The 16,922-nt window shown below is 33.7% G+C and overlaps 1 protein-coding gene across 1 annotated transcript in view; it reads left to right on the forward strand.

Moving 5' to 3' along the window:
• The window catches only part of LOC140444671 (uncharacterized), a 48,404-nt gene extending 32,748 nt beyond the window's left edge, over positions 1–15,656 (forward strand). Inside the window, exons 10-17 of the mRNA XM_072536432.1 lie at positions 5,637–5,808; positions 7,747–7,878; positions 10,956–11,106; positions 12,117–12,308; positions 13,025–13,212; positions 14,184–14,513; positions 14,630–14,777; positions 15,316–15,656. Coding sequence (XP_072392533.1) covers positions 5,637–5,808; positions 7,747–7,878; positions 10,956–11,106; positions 12,117–12,308; positions 13,025–13,212; positions 14,184–14,513; positions 14,630–14,777; positions 15,316–15,629 — 1,627 coding nt within the window. The 3' untranslated portion in view covers positions 15,630–15,656. The remainder of the gene's footprint in view (positions 1–5,636; positions 5,809–7,746; positions 7,879–10,955; positions 11,107–12,116; positions 12,309–13,024; positions 13,213–14,183; positions 14,514–14,629; positions 14,778–15,315) is intronic.
• Positions 15,657–16,922: the final 1,266 nt, after the last annotated feature.

The raw sequence follows: 16,922 nt of genomic DNA on the forward strand, positions 1-16,922 counted from the left end.
AGAACACAAAGAAAGAACAGAAGCATCAAAAATTAATATAGAAGATACTGCTGATCCACTAAACACTTCCATAACACTTGATGAATTAAATGAAAGTCTTAATAACCTCAAAAATACTTCACCTGGACCTGATGACATACCACCAATTTTCATAGAAAAACTACCTATAAGCGCGAAGGTTACTTTAGTAGAGATCTTCAACAAAATTTATTCGACTCATAAATTTCCATCTCTCTGGCGCGAAGCAATTATAATACCATTTTTAAAAGACAATAAACCAAAAAACTTATCTTCTTCGTATCGACCAATATCTCTTACCTGTAGCATCTGCAAAATAATGGAAAAGATTCTAAGCAAAAGATTAAAATGGTACTTAGAAAAGAAAAATCTCCTTACATCCATCCAAAGTGGGTATCGATCAGAACGGTCTACAATAGATAACATTATAGCATTAGAATCTGAAATCCACGAAGCTTTTATACATAAACAAAAATTAATAGCAATTTTCTTTGACATCACAAAAACATTTGACACCACGTGGACATATCACATCTTAAAAACAATGAAGAGTTGGAAAATAGATGGTAAATTCTTAGCCTTCGCCAAAAACTTCCTGGAGAACAGAAGTATAAAAGTTAAAACAAATTATTAAGCCCCCTGCTATTCTTAATAGCAATCAACAACGTATCTAACCATTTTATGCTTCCAGTAAAAGCAAACCTTTACGCCGATGATCTTGTAATATATATGAGAAGTAAAAACCTAAAATCAGCTGCATCAATATTACAAAATACACTAAATAAATTAGAAGGGTGGTCTTTAGATATAGGCTTGAGATTTTCAACCGAAAAAACTAAAGTAATAATATTTGACAAAAGGAAAACACAACACCACTTAAATTTAAAACTTAACGGAAATACTCTTATAACAATCAACGAAATCAAATTTTTGGGAATGACATTCGACTCTCAACTAAAATGGACATCGCACATAAATGAACTAATTAAATCATGCCAACAGAGAATAAATCTTCTAAAAGTTCTTTCCAGTCACAAATGGGGCGCAGACACAAGTATTCTTCTGCGATTATATCAAGCTCTAATTAGAAGCAAACTAGATTATGGATGTATATGCTACGAAACTGCTACTAAAAGTCAAATGAACAAACTGGACATCATCCAATCCACAGCATTACGCATAGTTTTCGGAGCTTTCAGAACCACGCCAATTAGCAGCCTTCAAGTCCTAGCAGGAGAACCGCCATTAAGTCTCAGAAGACAATATTTTTCAATGTGTTGTGCTATTAAATATCTCAGTGCAAAGGAAAACCCGTTTATAACAAGCCTAATAAGGAGCAACCCTCCAAATCTGTACTCAAATTATTGCCCTAGAAACTTACCTTTCAATGAACGAATAAATCGATTTGAATTCGATATACATCAATTGAGAGCCACTTCTACAAACAGATGCCAGTGTCCTCCCTGGAAAGTTCAAATACCAAAAGTAGATTTTACCTTACTTAACTATCTAAAACATTCACACAATCCTTCTGAAATACAACAACAATTTCGGTCTACCATCTCCAGATACCCTGATTTCAAACTAATTTTTACTGATGCCTCTAAAAGCAGTAATGGTGTAGCTGCTGCAGCTATTTTTGAAGACAACACCTCTGTCACCCGTCTAGCCAAGGAGTGTAGCATATATACTGGAGAACTGCAGGCAATCTTCAACGCACTGAACCAATGTACCAGCATTGATACAAACTTTCTTATTATATCAGATTCTCTAAGTGCCTTAAATGGTGTCAAGCAGATGTATCCTACTCATGCCAATTTAGCATTAATAAAAGACATGCTATACAATGCCCAAACATGTGGTAAAAACATAACATTTTTATGGGTACCATCCCATGTTGGAATAAAGGGTAATGAAGCAGCTGATAAAGTAGCAACAGAAACTATCAATAACATGAAAATTCCTATTATGCAAAACATACCAATTTCAGACCAAAAAACATTAATAAAAACTTACATGAACAAAACCTGGCAAGTAAAATGGAACCAAACAGAAGCAAAATTAAAAAGTATCAAACCAGATGTTACTTCTGCTTTACTACCGCTCCCAGCTAAAAGACATGACCAAGTAGTCATTAACAGACTGCGGCTAGGTCATACAAAATTTACACATGGATACATCATCTCCAAGGACCCTCAGCCGATTTGCCACATCTGTCAAATACCATTTTCAGTGCAACATATAATGATAGACTGTCCAGTGTACTCAACAGCAAGATCGACAGCAAAACTAAAACACATTTTGAAAGAAACTCTAAAAGAAGACATCAGCAATACAATAAATTTTATCAAAAATTGTAAACTGTATAACAAACTGTAACATAACATAAAATGTTTGTATTTTCCAAAACTTAAATTATGTAAATTGTAATAATATACTAAATGTAACTTTTCTAAAATAAAGATATACCACCCGCTAATAACCCTAGGGGTTGATGCGGTAAAAAAAAAGTCTTAGAAAAACAAACGTGATGTCTCTAGGAGACTAGAGTATAAAATGGTTTTATGAAACAGGCTGTATAAAAAAGGACAAAGGAAGAACTGTAAACGAGATTTGGGCAAAAATACAATGTAACATAATGCTAGCCACAAAAAAGGGTATAAGGGTCAGAAAAATTAACTAGACTCAATACCCAACACTGAATACATTAAAAATATCAAAGTCAAGGTTCAACACCAATGTCAAAATCCAGACATTTGAGACAATTGGCATATGAAAAGAGGACAGCATAACTACAATACTGTACCAATAAAACAGATAAAACCTATCAGCAATACAAAGATGCAACATAGAAATAGTTAAAAATATCTTACCAATTATCGTAACCACCTTGGCCAACATAAGTCATTAATTTATCTTGACAAGGAACCTCAAGGCAATGTCTCTCAGTCCCGGACAGCTGTTAAATCACCAGAGGGTGCTAAGAACCCCGGCTTGTCATGATAAAGATCAAAACGAATTAGCTGAGAATACGCAACCTTCTTTGTATCAAAAAAACTTGATAATGCGGTTCAGGAAATAATACGGATGAACATCAGCATTTTACGTATAGCGGAAACAAGATGGTCAGATGTTTCTTTTTATTACTCCGAAAACAACGAGGTAAATTAAAGAAATGTAGTCGATTTTATTGTATCGAGAAACTTGCACAAATCCATACAAAACGTAGTATCATCATCATCATCTTTGGCTCTACAACCCTGTGTGGGTCTTGGCCTGTTCAAGAATTAGTCTCTATTCCCCCCTATCTTTCGCCCTGGCTTTCCAATTTCTGACCCCTAGATTCCTCAAGTCATTTTCGACTTAGTTTTAAATCTAGATCTTGGGCTGCCTCTCTTCCTGGTTCCTACTGGCTCTTGATATAATATCTGTCTTTAGGGGTCTCCAGTGTCCATTCTTTTAAGGTATCCTAATTTTAATAGACCGGACGATGTTGCATTTTTCATAGCATTGATACAACTCAAAATTGTAGCGCCTGCGTCATATCCCGCTTTCTTGTACATATGTGCGTAATATGTGCCTAAGTATTCTTCTTTCAAAGCGGCCTAATAGTTCTTCGTCGCTTTTTACCATAGTCCATGTCTCTGACGCGTATGTCAGGACAGGTTTAATAAGAGTTGTATATATTAGTATTTTGGTTTTTCTGCTAATTATGTGTGAGGTTAAGAGCTGCTTTAGTCCAAAGTAAGCTCTGTTCACCAGGTATATTCTTCTCTTAATTTCTACGCTTACTAGGTTGCTGTTATTTAGTTGTATTCCAAGATATATAAACTTCGAGACCCCTTCGAGTGTGTGTGCTTCTCTCACCAGATCTTGTGATGCCGCTATTTGTATGCTGTTCGTGACCTTTATGTATTTTGTTTTGGATACGTTGACCTGCAGTCCCATTGTATTCGCGGCTTTTTCTAATGTTTCAAAAGCCTGTATCAGCTCTCTTCTGGTTACTATGTCAATGTCATCTGCGTAGGCCAATATCTGTACACTTCTATTGATGATCGTACCTCTGGTTGTTATGCCCGATTTCTCTATGGCTCTTTCTAGCGCGATGTTAAACAATAGGCACGATAGATTGTCTCCCTGGCGTAATCCAGTATGTGTTTGAAAAGACCTTGACACTCTGTTTTGTACCTTGACTTTGCACTCAACTTTCGAAAGAGTTGCCTTTACCAATGTTATTAGATGCGACGGAATATCTAGTTCTGCCATGACATTATAAAGTGCGCTTCTGTCTACACTGTCATAAGCGCTTTCAAAATCTATGAAGAGGTGGTGGGTATTGATTTCATATTCATATGTCTTTTCTAAGGTTTTTCTGAGAAGGAAAATCTGATCAATTGTTGACCTTTCTTTTCGGAATCCACATTGGTATTTGCCTATTTTTTTCCTCAATATCATATTTATACAGAATTATAATTTTTGAAATAAGCGCCAATTTATTGACGCAGGTATATGCGCCTACAGCAGATAAGACTGACACTGAAGCTGAGCAATTTTACGATCAAATTCGGTTAGAATTTTGCACTCAGAAACCTTTTTTAAATCAATAAAAGTTTGACTTAGAGTAAATGTATTATCATTCATAGTGCCATTTGATACCTCGTACGTAACTATACGTTCAATAATAACAAAGATGCTCTGTAGTGCCCTTTTAGTAGTCACCTTGTTTGTTTTTTCTATCTTAATATAATCGTGTTCACCTCCTCTTTCATTTTCTATGTCGCATATTAGGATTGTATCAGTTGTTTATCTTGTACTTAGTTAAAGGTCTTCTTTAAGTCAATAAATAAAAATTGGTCTTAAATTAACTCTATTTTCATCCATAGTACCCTATGATAATATACTTTTTATATCCCCACTTTCATTTGCTATGTCACATGTTAGGATTCAATCTATTGTTTATTGTGTAGTAAGCCAAAGGCCTTCTTCAAGTCAAATCAAAATTTGTCTTATAGTAAATATATTTTCATCCATAGTAACATCTGATATCTCGTATGTAACTATACGTTCATTAATAACGACGATGATGTGCTTGCGGACATAAATATTTTACATGCGAAAATATTTTCTGGTAGTGGTAAAGTGCAATGATCACTATCTAAGACTTTGTTTAATGATTTTTTTTAAATCTACATAAATTCTTCGTTGATCAGATGCTTTTTTTGGAACTACTACTATAGGACTGGCCCAATTACTATAACTGACTTTGTAAAATTTCTAACTGCACTAGTTACTATAATAATAGTATGGTTGCTAACACTACCTTTAACTGTCATGTGTGCTAAATTAACTCATACGACTTGTGTATTATATCTTGTTTTAATTTAGTCTGTCAGTCAAAATTTTATAATATAAACATCTTAACTATGCATATACGTTACGACACTGATATCTAAATGATCTATTCATCTTATCGCGATTTTTTATCCACTGACATCAATTTATTAATCTCGCTAAAACTACACCACTGCTTGAGTCACTCGCGAGTATAGTCCAAGGTTGCCGTGTTCTACTCGATAAAAATTAAACTTTGATTATTCGAGTGTTTAATTGTGATGATTTTTAATTGAATTGTCCTGCTTAATACTGTATTGTAAGATGTCAGGACCAATAGTGACGATAAACGAGGGTAAACTGTTGGGAATTCAACAAAAAGATGATGACGGAAACCAGTTTTACAGTTTTCTTGGAATACCATATGCCAAACCGCCAATAGGAGAACTGAGATTCAAAGTAAGTACGAAACGAATAGTCACGTGGTTGCTATATTATTATATTAATAAATGGGATGTTGTAATTGTTGCAAGGTCATCGCTGTTGTCACGATTACAAGAAGTTTTTGACATTTTTTTATTGTATATGTAAATATTTTTCACTACAGGGATTGAACTTTATTTTTTATGTCTACATAAAAATAATACGACCATATTTTTCGTGATTTTTCTATACCGCTCGTGCCTGTTGAATTGTAATTGAATATCTCGTGCTTGCGTAAAAGTACGACCATAGTTCTAAAGAACTTAATGTTTGTATATTTTCTTTTTTATGATGATAGTGTTCTGTATATGTCTTAAATTGATTTGTTATATCTTCTGCGTATGGTCTCATGGATCAGAGTTGTTGGATATGTTTAGTATGTATTTTAATATACTATTATGCGGCTCAGCTCAACTGAATTCTACTATAACCTAAGTCCGTACAGTACAATATTCACAATTTCCTTATTTTTACTACTCAACCAGGTATCTAAAAATGTTGTAATAACTGTCAATTCAATTGGAAAATGAATTAGACAATTCCTTCTAACGACGATCTTACTAAACTCTCTACCCCAACTAAGCTACTACAAAAATAGCCTAATCACAAAATAGCCAAATTCCTTTAAAAAATCATCTGATACGATTTATTTTTTGACTACCCGTATATGTATAAGAAAATAGAGAAGATATTTTTGTTAAAACAGTGACGTAATTAATTTGTAATTATTTTCTTCATTTTTGGGGAATACCTACATTTTCATTTTGCAAATTAATTTAAATATAAAGAATGTGAACATAAATTTTAAACTCATTAATTATATTTATTTATTCATTATTCGTTACTTATATTTATATTTTAAGACCTACGTGTATGTATGTAAATATTACTTCCAAGGTTCATTTACCTGCTTTTAAATGTAACTACCTCTGGCTACTATAAAACGCACATCAGATCATATTAATATTATGAAGATCTCTATCTCTATCTAATTAGCTTTCTTCGGTCCATCTTTAGACATATGCCTCCCCAATCCTTTTCCATTCTTCTCTGTCTGTCGCTACAGTCATCCACCTAGAGCCCACGTGCTTCTTGATATCATCTGCCCTTCTTATTTGGGACCTTCCTCTGCTTCGTTTATATTCCCACGGTCTCCAACTTATAAGAATTTTGTTCCATCGGTCTTCTTTTTGTCTTATATTGTGTCCGGCAAATCTCCTTTTCAATTTTGCAACTTCTTGTCTAACATCCCTCACTTTTGTTTTCTCTCTTATCCACTCATTTCTCTTTTTATCCATTAGTCTTATGTGCAACATTTGTCTTTCCATTGCTTTTTAGGTTTTTATGATTTTGTCCATGTTTGCTTTTGTAAATGTCCACGTTTGGGAACTATAAGTGAGAACAGGGAGTACGCATTGATTGTATACTTTGGTCTTAATATGCTGTGGATATCTTTTGTTTTTAAGAATGTAGCTTAGCTTGCCAAATGCCGCCCATGCCAGTCCAACTCGTCTTTTTATATCTGCTGTTTGGTTTTCTTTGTTAAGTTTTTAAGTTTGACCCAGATATATCCTGAACTTGTTCTATTTCATCTTGTACGATCCTCATTGTGATGTCTTCATCTGTATTTTTTATGATTTTGGTCTTGCTGTAATTCATATTAAGACCTATTTTTCCAGCTTCTACGTCCAGTTCTTTCATCATTTCAAATAATTCTTCTTTTTTATCGGTTATCAATGCGATGTCATCAGCGTACCTTAGATGGTTCAAGCGTTGTCCCGTATATCTGAACTACTCTTAATATTTTTAGGTTTTATGAATTTGTGTTTTTAATACATAATTTCTTTTAATTATCCATTCCTGATACTGGCCGTAGTGCTAGTAAAAAACATAAATAACACTAAATATTTTTAGGCTCCGCAACCCCCTGAAAAATGGGAAGGAATTCGAGACGCCACCAAAGAAGGAAACGAGTGCTTTTCCAAACAATTTCAAATGTATACGGGATCGGAAGATTGTCTTATTCTTAATGTCTTTACTAAAGAGGTATGAAATATATGACTTTTTTTAATAATATATTATATTAATAGCAGGCTATTACTTTTATAAACTTTATTCAGTTATGTTTTATTTGTATATAATGAAAATCAGTTATTACAGAAAACAAATGCTCACTGTAAATTACAATATAACAAATATAACAAAAAGCACTAAGATGATTTAAGTATATAGGAGAAAAATTGATAAATTTACGTGTGGTATTGAAAAATAATGCTTTAAATATCTTAGATAAAGCAGATGGAAAGAAAAGAAAAATTAAAGAGCTATCAATAACCAGATGATCTGACATAGTGGAAACCTACTAAATCCAAATTTTGTGTTTATTGCAAGTAAATATGAACAGAATAAAATAGAGAAATATAAAGATAACAGCAATAAAAACTCTACAAAAGTATATGCAATAATCTAACTATAGATAGTCAAGAATTTGAAACACCAGTAAAAAAAAAATAAAATTCATAGAAAAAAATGGAATTTGCAAAAGCTAAGAGACGCGAAAATTACAGAACGGTACTCGGAAAACATCACCAATAGGCTAAGGAATCAAAATGTAAATGAAGAAGGCTACAAAGATATAAACTCCTACTGGATCAGAATAAAGGAAGACATTGAAGCAGCAAGGAAAGATCAAATAGGATTGACAATGAATGCAAGAATACAACAAAAGAAAAAGTGAAGCTTACAGAAAGATGTTTACCCGACAAACTAGAACAACTGTAGATAATTACTAGACAAATAGAATAAAAGAAAAGAGGATACACAAAAGAAAAAAATAAAACCACTTAAATAAGGAACTTAAATATATAGAAAACCTCAACAGAGAGAAATAATTCAGTTCATTCTATAAGGAAGTTAACATCAAGAGAAAATAGTTCAAAGCAACCACAAGACAAGACAGAAGTCAAAATAGCGACCTATTAACAACAAGAAAAGATGTATTGAATAGATAGGTGGAATACTTTAACCAGGCACTTAACATAGAGGACGAAGAAGAAAACCTGGAAAACAAAAGAGATGAGGTAAGGGGAACAGATGAGAGGGAAGAGAAACCACCAACGATTCTTGAAGTTAAAGATCAGTTAAAAAACTAGCCAGAAACAAATCACCCGGAATAGATAATGTCCCAGCTGAACTATATAAAGAAGGTGGCCATGATACCATAATGGCATTACAAGAAATATGGACACAGAAATCCCTCCCAAATGATTTCAATATTGGAATACTTTGTACCATACACAAAAAAGGAGATTTTTCTGAATGCTCTAACCACAGAGGAATTACGCTTCCAAGTGCAGCGTATAATATATTTTCCACAGTACTATGTCACCGTATGGAACCATATGCAGAACGGATAGTGGGAAAATACCAGGCTAGTTTCAGCGGTGGTAAATCGGCAATTCATTAGATTGCAACCCTGAAACAAATTTTGGAAAAAAACCCTAGAAGATGGCATTGATACTCATCACATATTTATAGATTACAAAGCAGCAGCCTACAACTCTGTGAATAGTGAAGAGAAATGTTCAAAGCAATGAAAGAGCTAGAAATACCAAACCAGTTGGTAAATTTACCAAAAGTAACTCTTGAAAAAGTTGAATGTAGAGTACGAATTCAGGGGGAAATGTCTGAACCTTTAAAACAAATAACGGGCTCTGCCAGGGAGACCGTCTTTCCTGTATACTGTTCAATCTGGCTCTGGAAAAAGTTATACATATATAACAAATCACAACCACTGGTTCAATATGTATAAAATCAGTGCAAATACTGGCCTATGCTGATGATATCAATATTGATATTAAGGATTTTTGCTTAGTTGAGGAGATATGTTGTGGAATGGAACTTTTAGGTACCCTATGTCTTTCTTACAACTTTTTCGTCGTGTGTTTTGACTTGCAATTTATAGAAGACACAGATTAACTGAAAAATCTGAATTTTGGTTTCGTCAACCAAAAAATCTTCGCATTTCTACGTTGGTGTTTTAACAAAAAGCATTTTATTTTAGGCATGTGAAGTGAAATGATAAATATCGTCTACTATAGGATTAAATCTAATTCAGAATTAGACGAGGTCGACAGTTGAAAAATTTAACACAGTTAAACTGAATAAGAGAGATGGTACAAGAGAGATGGTACAGGAACTCGTTGTGGCTACAGAAAGTGTAGGTTTAAATATAAATATCTCGAAAACAAAAATCATGACCAATTTGGTACCCAACCAGAACATCAGTATTGGTGGGAAAGAAATAGAACTCGTAGATAGATACAAATACCTGGGACATGAAATTATGATTGGCAGGGATAACCAGACCCATGAACTGAAGAGAAGAATCGGCGTTGGGTGGGCAGCATTTGGAAAACTGAGAGAAACTTTTAAAAGTGAGCTGCCCACATGCCTAAAGAGAAAGGTATTTGATCAGTGCGTCCTCCCAGTCTTGACGTACGGAGCAGAAACACTTACCTTAACAAAAGCAGCAGCTACCAAACTGAGAGTCACACAGAGAAGAATGGAGCGGTCCATGTTAGGAATAACTCTGCGAGACAGAATAACCAACGAAGACATCAGGAGAAGAACTGGAGTGACTGACATCATCGAGAAGATAGCCAGACTAAAATGGAGATGGGCAGGACACATAGCCAGAATGACAGATGGGCAATGGACAAAGAGGTTATTGAAATGGAGGCCAAGGGAAGACAAGAGAAGCGTCGGTCGACCACCTACAAGATGGACTGACGATTTAAGAAAACTGAATAAAAACTGGATAAGAGCGGCGCAAGATAGACGGGGTTGGAAACATGAGGAAGAGGCCTATGTTCAGCAGTGGACTCTTGAGGCTGGATGATGATGAAACTGAATATTTATTGTTCGTCGAACTTTTCGGATTAGCCGTTGATAAAATTATTTAAATCAATGTGATCGCGAACATACGAAGAGGATGAGCACTAGAAGACGAAGAAAAATAACTTCTATTAATCAAGACTTTAAGAAACCGTAAATTAAAAATTGCTCCAATATTGGTGGTAAGTGTTCGAAGCTTGACGTACTAAAGTTTTCAATGGTTTCAGATTTCAAGTTCTAAATTAAAGCCTGTTATGGTTTGGATCCATGGAGGTGGCTTCACGAAAGGCTCAAATACCCTGAAATTATATGGTCCAGACTATCTACTAAGAGAAGATATAGTATTAGTTACAATTAATTATCGTTTAGGTCCTTTAGGTAAGTTCTTTATTATCTATGTGTTTTTGTTTGGTAGAAATTATATTATATTACGAATTACGAACCAAAGTCAGTATAAGTGTTTAAAAAAGTATTTAGTGCTTGCTTAAATATTTTACCTTTCATTATTCTTAATATTTTTAATATATTATAACCTTATTTAATCGCTAATTTCATATCTGTAAATTTCCAATGTTAAAATTGGCTATATTCATGTTTTTTATCATATTTAAGAAATACTTGTCTAGGAATTAGCCACACGTCTGTATGATGTTTTTAAGTAAAATTTCAAAGTTGCCCCCTGCCCCACCCATGGCGGTGGGGTGGGAAAGCGTGTTTGTCGTCATTGAATAGATTTCTGAAAAATATGAAACACTTATTTTTTGATTTTTTATTTAGCAGTGTATTTCTTGAGATATTAAACCGTTTCCATAATTGTCCTAAGGTATCAGGATAAATCGATTATAGTGCTATCAACCAACAATTCAAAAAAATGTGTTAATTAAAAGTTACTTATTTTTTCATAGGGAATCCAAATCTGCAATCAAAAATAGATGTTCCTGTTTAAGATTTAAAAATTTTCGCCATCCCCAGTCACAGTGGATTCCGTTTTTGGTGTCATTTTCACTCTTTACTTAGAGAAAAGACGTTAAAATGAAATTAAAATGGCATTTAATTTTAATTCAAATTCCAACATTCTTCTACACGTGTTTTGAGTTAGATGAACTCTCATTAGGAACTCTTGTGGAAGTTCAAACTGAAGCGAAATGCACTTTAGTATTTGTCCGTTATAATAAAAATAACATGCCTGCTACGCTATCAATACGAAACAACAAGAAGTCGGGAGATCTTTCTTCGATAGCGAATTAGGTGAACCGCAAATTCAAAGCCTCTTACTAGAGGCTATTGAACGATACTAGAAATAACCTTTTATTCCGACATGCATCCACAGTTCACCTTTGAAAACATTCAATAACGCATTTTAATTTCATATATTTTGTACTTTTTAGGATTCATGGCCTTTAAAGATCCAGATGTAGGTGTACCAGGCAATGCAGGTTTCAAGGACGCTGTAATGGCTTTAAGATGGGTCCAAAATAATATTAAACAATTCGGTGGTGATCCAAATAATGTGACAATATTTGGCGAGAGTGCTGGAGCAGTTGCTGTTCATCTCTTAGTACTTTCACCAATGGCCAAAGGTAAAGATTTCTTATTACTTTACGATGAACTGAACAATTTAATGACACAATAAAAGAGTACATTGGTGAACATATTTTCTAATGTCCTATTTCCAATCTTCATTTCATAAATTGTCTCTTTCTCATTTCTTTATTAACTCTTTTCCGTCAGCTCTTTCTTTCCAGAATACATTTTAAAATCATTCCTATTCTGAGGCATAATCCTGTTTCTATGAGCTGTAGGGTTTTAAAGTCTATCAGTAGGGGGCTAACCTGACTGTAGATCCCCTCCTTTTTTATCCGAGCTTGGGACAAGCAACAGTTCTGACGAGCTACTCGATCCACCCAACAAAATAGAATAGTCTGGCAGGATGCCTTAATAACACTATATGGCGAAACAGACACATTAACACTGAGATGAAGTCAAGAATTTATAAAGCCAGTGTAAGACCAATAATGACTTATGTCTCAGAAATAAGACGCGACACAGCCACAACACAAAGGCTATTGGAAAGGGCTAAGATGAGACTACTGAGAAGAATTACAAAAACTACGCTGTTAATAAGTTCAACAGAGATCTCTTCAGGTCCATAGGAACTGTCAATCATTACAGAATTTAAAATACTACCGTCAAATCACCATAAACTTAAAAATGTATGTATCTTCACATAGTATAATCTAAAAAACAGAATGAGAGATTTGCCATTTATGATATTTTGTAAAAAACATATTTGTAGGTTTATTTCACAAAGCCATACTCCAAAGTGGATGCGCTACGAGCTGTTGGGCAACAATGAACCGTATAGAACCCAATCTATTTGCTGAAAGAGCTGGAATTCACTCCAATGACGAGAAAGTAATACTCAAACACCTACAAAATATGACGCTAGAAGAACTGGAGGAAGCAATGGAAAAGACACCGGAGGTAAGCTTTTTATGTGGCTCCCTAAAAATGCTCTATATGTAATTGTAATTGTAAGTTATTGTCCCCAATTATTTTTATTGTATATGCTGAATATATAATCCGATCTTCTCTAGAAGAACGTTCGAAAGGAGAAGGAATCAATGGCATTGTGATAAACAACAAAAGGTATGCAGATGATAGGGTGATTATAGCAAAAAATAAAGAAGAAATCATGGCTCCGGTATATAAGGGACTGACTAAGAACTAAAGGAAATGCTCTTATACACAAAAGACTTTTCCATAATGGTCGCCAACCTCGATAGAGATGGTACTTAGGAGGAAGCGGATTATATTATTATAAAACAATATTGAAAGATATACTACTAAAATTTGAAATATAATGAAAAGATATAAATCTAGGAACAGATAAGGTAATAGCAATAAGGATCAAAGAAATAGTAAAAACCATATAGAAAATGAAAAATCGGAAAGCCTCAAGATCTAGAAATATTCCTATAGATTTTTTTTTAACCGGACCAGCAGTTCTACCGTAAATTAGGTCGCAGATCTTTAATAAATGTCTCATACAACAACAAGACATTCCAGTAAATAGAAAATATAATAAAATAATAGACCAGAACTGAACTGAAAGACATATAAAAAAGAGCAAATAATAGTCTATGTTGTACAATTTTTTCGAAGAAAATGTCCTAAGGATTTCACAAGACAGAGTCGAGTGGAAGAAAAAGAAAACCGGAAGCATCTCCTATAAGATACACCGATCACATTTGCCTTAAACATTGGTGTTCTACTATCAGAATGTGCAAGATTGGCGAAAGATCGGAAAAAATGGAAAAATATCGGCAAGACAAACTGATAACTCATGATAACACGATAGCTGTATCAGATTAGTGAATAAAAAGAAAGTAATATAAATATATCTTAAGATAGTTCTTTAAAAATAAAATAGTTAAAATTTTTTTTATTTTCAGTTATACCCCGTTGGAACATTATTTCCTAATGGTCCAATAATTGAAACCAACTCCAAAGAACCCGCTTTCTTATCCAGTGATCCACGTGAAATCGTAAAATCCGGAAATTATAACAAAGTACCTATGATGATGGGTTGTGTGTCCAGAGAAGGAATGTTTGTTTACAGCATCGTCGCTAACGAAAATCTAGTGTTGATACACGAAACGTTGTTACCTAGGACACTGAATTTAAGGATAGGAAGTAATTTGCATACTCAGGCAGCTAACAAAGTTAAGAAGTTTTATTTTGGCGACAATGATCCTCTTGAAGATAAAGATAAGATATATAAGGTAAAAAAAGTTACCATTACTGTTAAATTAAAAAAAAAGTCAAGTTGACGTTTTTTCAAGTAAAAATGATATTAGCTACTGCTTTCTACTCTGTGCTAATAATACTATATTTTTAGCTCTACACTGATGACTATTTTCTCTACGAAGTCTACAAAAACGCCAGAGAACATTTAGAAACCAACCCTTACCCGATATATTTTTATAGATTTTTATACGACACGGAATTAAACTTTCTAAAAACATTCGTTAATATAACTGATCCAGGTTTGTATATTATTATTGTTTGTTTGTACATTAAGACAAGCGAGACGTAGCTCGTCATCTGCGCATAAATAGAAAACAAAGTTTCATGAGATAGAATAGGCTTGTAGCCATATTTCGAAATGCGGTGTTGCCGCTTTAAAAGACAATATTTTTAGACAATATTTACGTACAGGTTGTGGTTTATTTTAAATATAACCTTGTAGAGTACAAAAGGAAAAGGGCGTTAAAACCTTACTTCATACCTAAAAATTATTATTCTTTGTCGGTATCCAAGCTAAATATATATCTTCATCGGCGTCTTTAATGCGGCGTCGCCCAACTCAATTATAATTTGATCAAATACTACATGACGTAAAAATTCTTTTGACACAAAGGTATCCTCAATTGAAACGACTTTATCACAAATGTAATTCCTTTGAATATGTAAAAGTTTTAATTTTTTGATTATTATTGCCTCAATATTAAGGACAAAGATTTCACGAGTATTCATTATACATCTCTTATTTCAATTTTACCAATTTTTCATTATGTATTTCAGGTGTTTCGCACGCTGACGACTGTGGTTATCTTTTCAAAACCGATTTCGTACCAGATATAGAAAAAGATAGTCCTGAAGACAAAGCGATTCGAAGAACTGTAAGACTGTGGACGAATTTTGCCAAATTTGGACAACCCACTGTAAATAAAAATGATCAAATTCTTCCTGTGGAGTGGCTTCCAATTTCTAGGGACAAATTTCGAGTATATGATATAGGAGAAGAAGTCAAATTACACGATAATCATCCGGAGACTAAGGCTATGCAATTTTGGGATGAAATGCATACAATAAATCCTTTTAGTTCAAAATTGTGACAATAAAATAAAAATTTAAAAGCGAAATTTATGATGGCACTTCATTATTTAAACTACTAAAAATATAGTTTTTGAGACGGATATTTTTATAGAAAAATTTTTTAATTTAGTATACAGTATTAGAGGAAAACTTTACGTTTGTCTACGTAAATTTTTCAGGAAAAATGTTTTGAAGTTTCAAGAAGATTTATTTAGGGGACAACACCAGAGCAAATCGTTAATTCAACAAAAAAGTATGCCTTGAAAACAATTTATTACATCCTTAAATTTGCGAGTCACTATTATCTCTATTTTTACCCCTACGGGGGGTCGAATTTACCTTTATCCAATAAATTTTCAAGTCCATATCTGCTGTCACTTTCACTGAAGCTTGTTCTGCCTAAACCTCTCCCACTAGGCCTCTTTTTATTATTAATCTCTTACTTCTTTCGATAAATTACATCTAGATTTTTATATTGGATGATTCAAATTTTAACATTGAATATAGCCTAAATATCTTACGCCATTTCTGCCAGATAGATTTTTTTTCTTCCTTATTTATAACTGCTAACATTTAGTACCGTTTGCTTAGCTTATGTCTATTGTGGCAGTCTAGAAATAGACTCTATAATATGATATGATACACAAAATCTCAGACGATATTTTGTGTATCATAAATGAACGTTGGATCACTCCTAGAATAAGCTCCATCTTTAAAAAGCACACTACATTCGACCTGGTAATAGTTTGTCAATTAAACCAACATTAGACTTTATGGATACCCATAGAACCGTTGGGTCTATTCCAGGAGATGACGCTCCTTTTAGAGCGACTAAAGAGGTCAGCTGACCATAAATGTCACGTTAAAAACCATTTTACATATGTAATGGTGTTATCCCTGAAATAGTTGTCACTCACAAATCTGAACAGAAGTTCTGTTTGCATCCGCAATATATCTCCCCTGGAAATACCATAATTTTAGTATCTTCTTGTTCTTCTTAGTCTTTTATCATCCATTTTGGGACATAGGACTTTCCCAAATTCTTCCATCTGGAACATACTTTCAATTTGTTCTGGCTATTCTTTTTACGTCATCTACCCATCTCAAGAGTTTCTTATATATCTAAATCTAACCTACTAACTCAGGTGGTTTTTGAATTTTTCAAGTATATGCTTGAGTTTTCCCACTTTTCAACAATTACTGAAGATAATATTGTCTGCTTCAACTTGTTGTCAGTTTCTGGGGCGAAACTCTTTTTAAATTTAACATTTAAATGTTATCACAATTAGTTTATCCTTTACAACGCTTCAGCC

The sequence above is a fragment of the Diabrotica undecimpunctata genome, chromosome 6, assembly GCF_040954645.1.
Source record: "Diabrotica undecimpunctata isolate CICGRU chromosome 6, icDiaUnde3, whole genome shotgun sequence".
In the NCBI taxonomy this organism is placed as follows: Eukaryota; Metazoa; Arthropoda; class Insecta; order Coleoptera; family Chrysomelidae; genus Diabrotica; species Diabrotica undecimpunctata.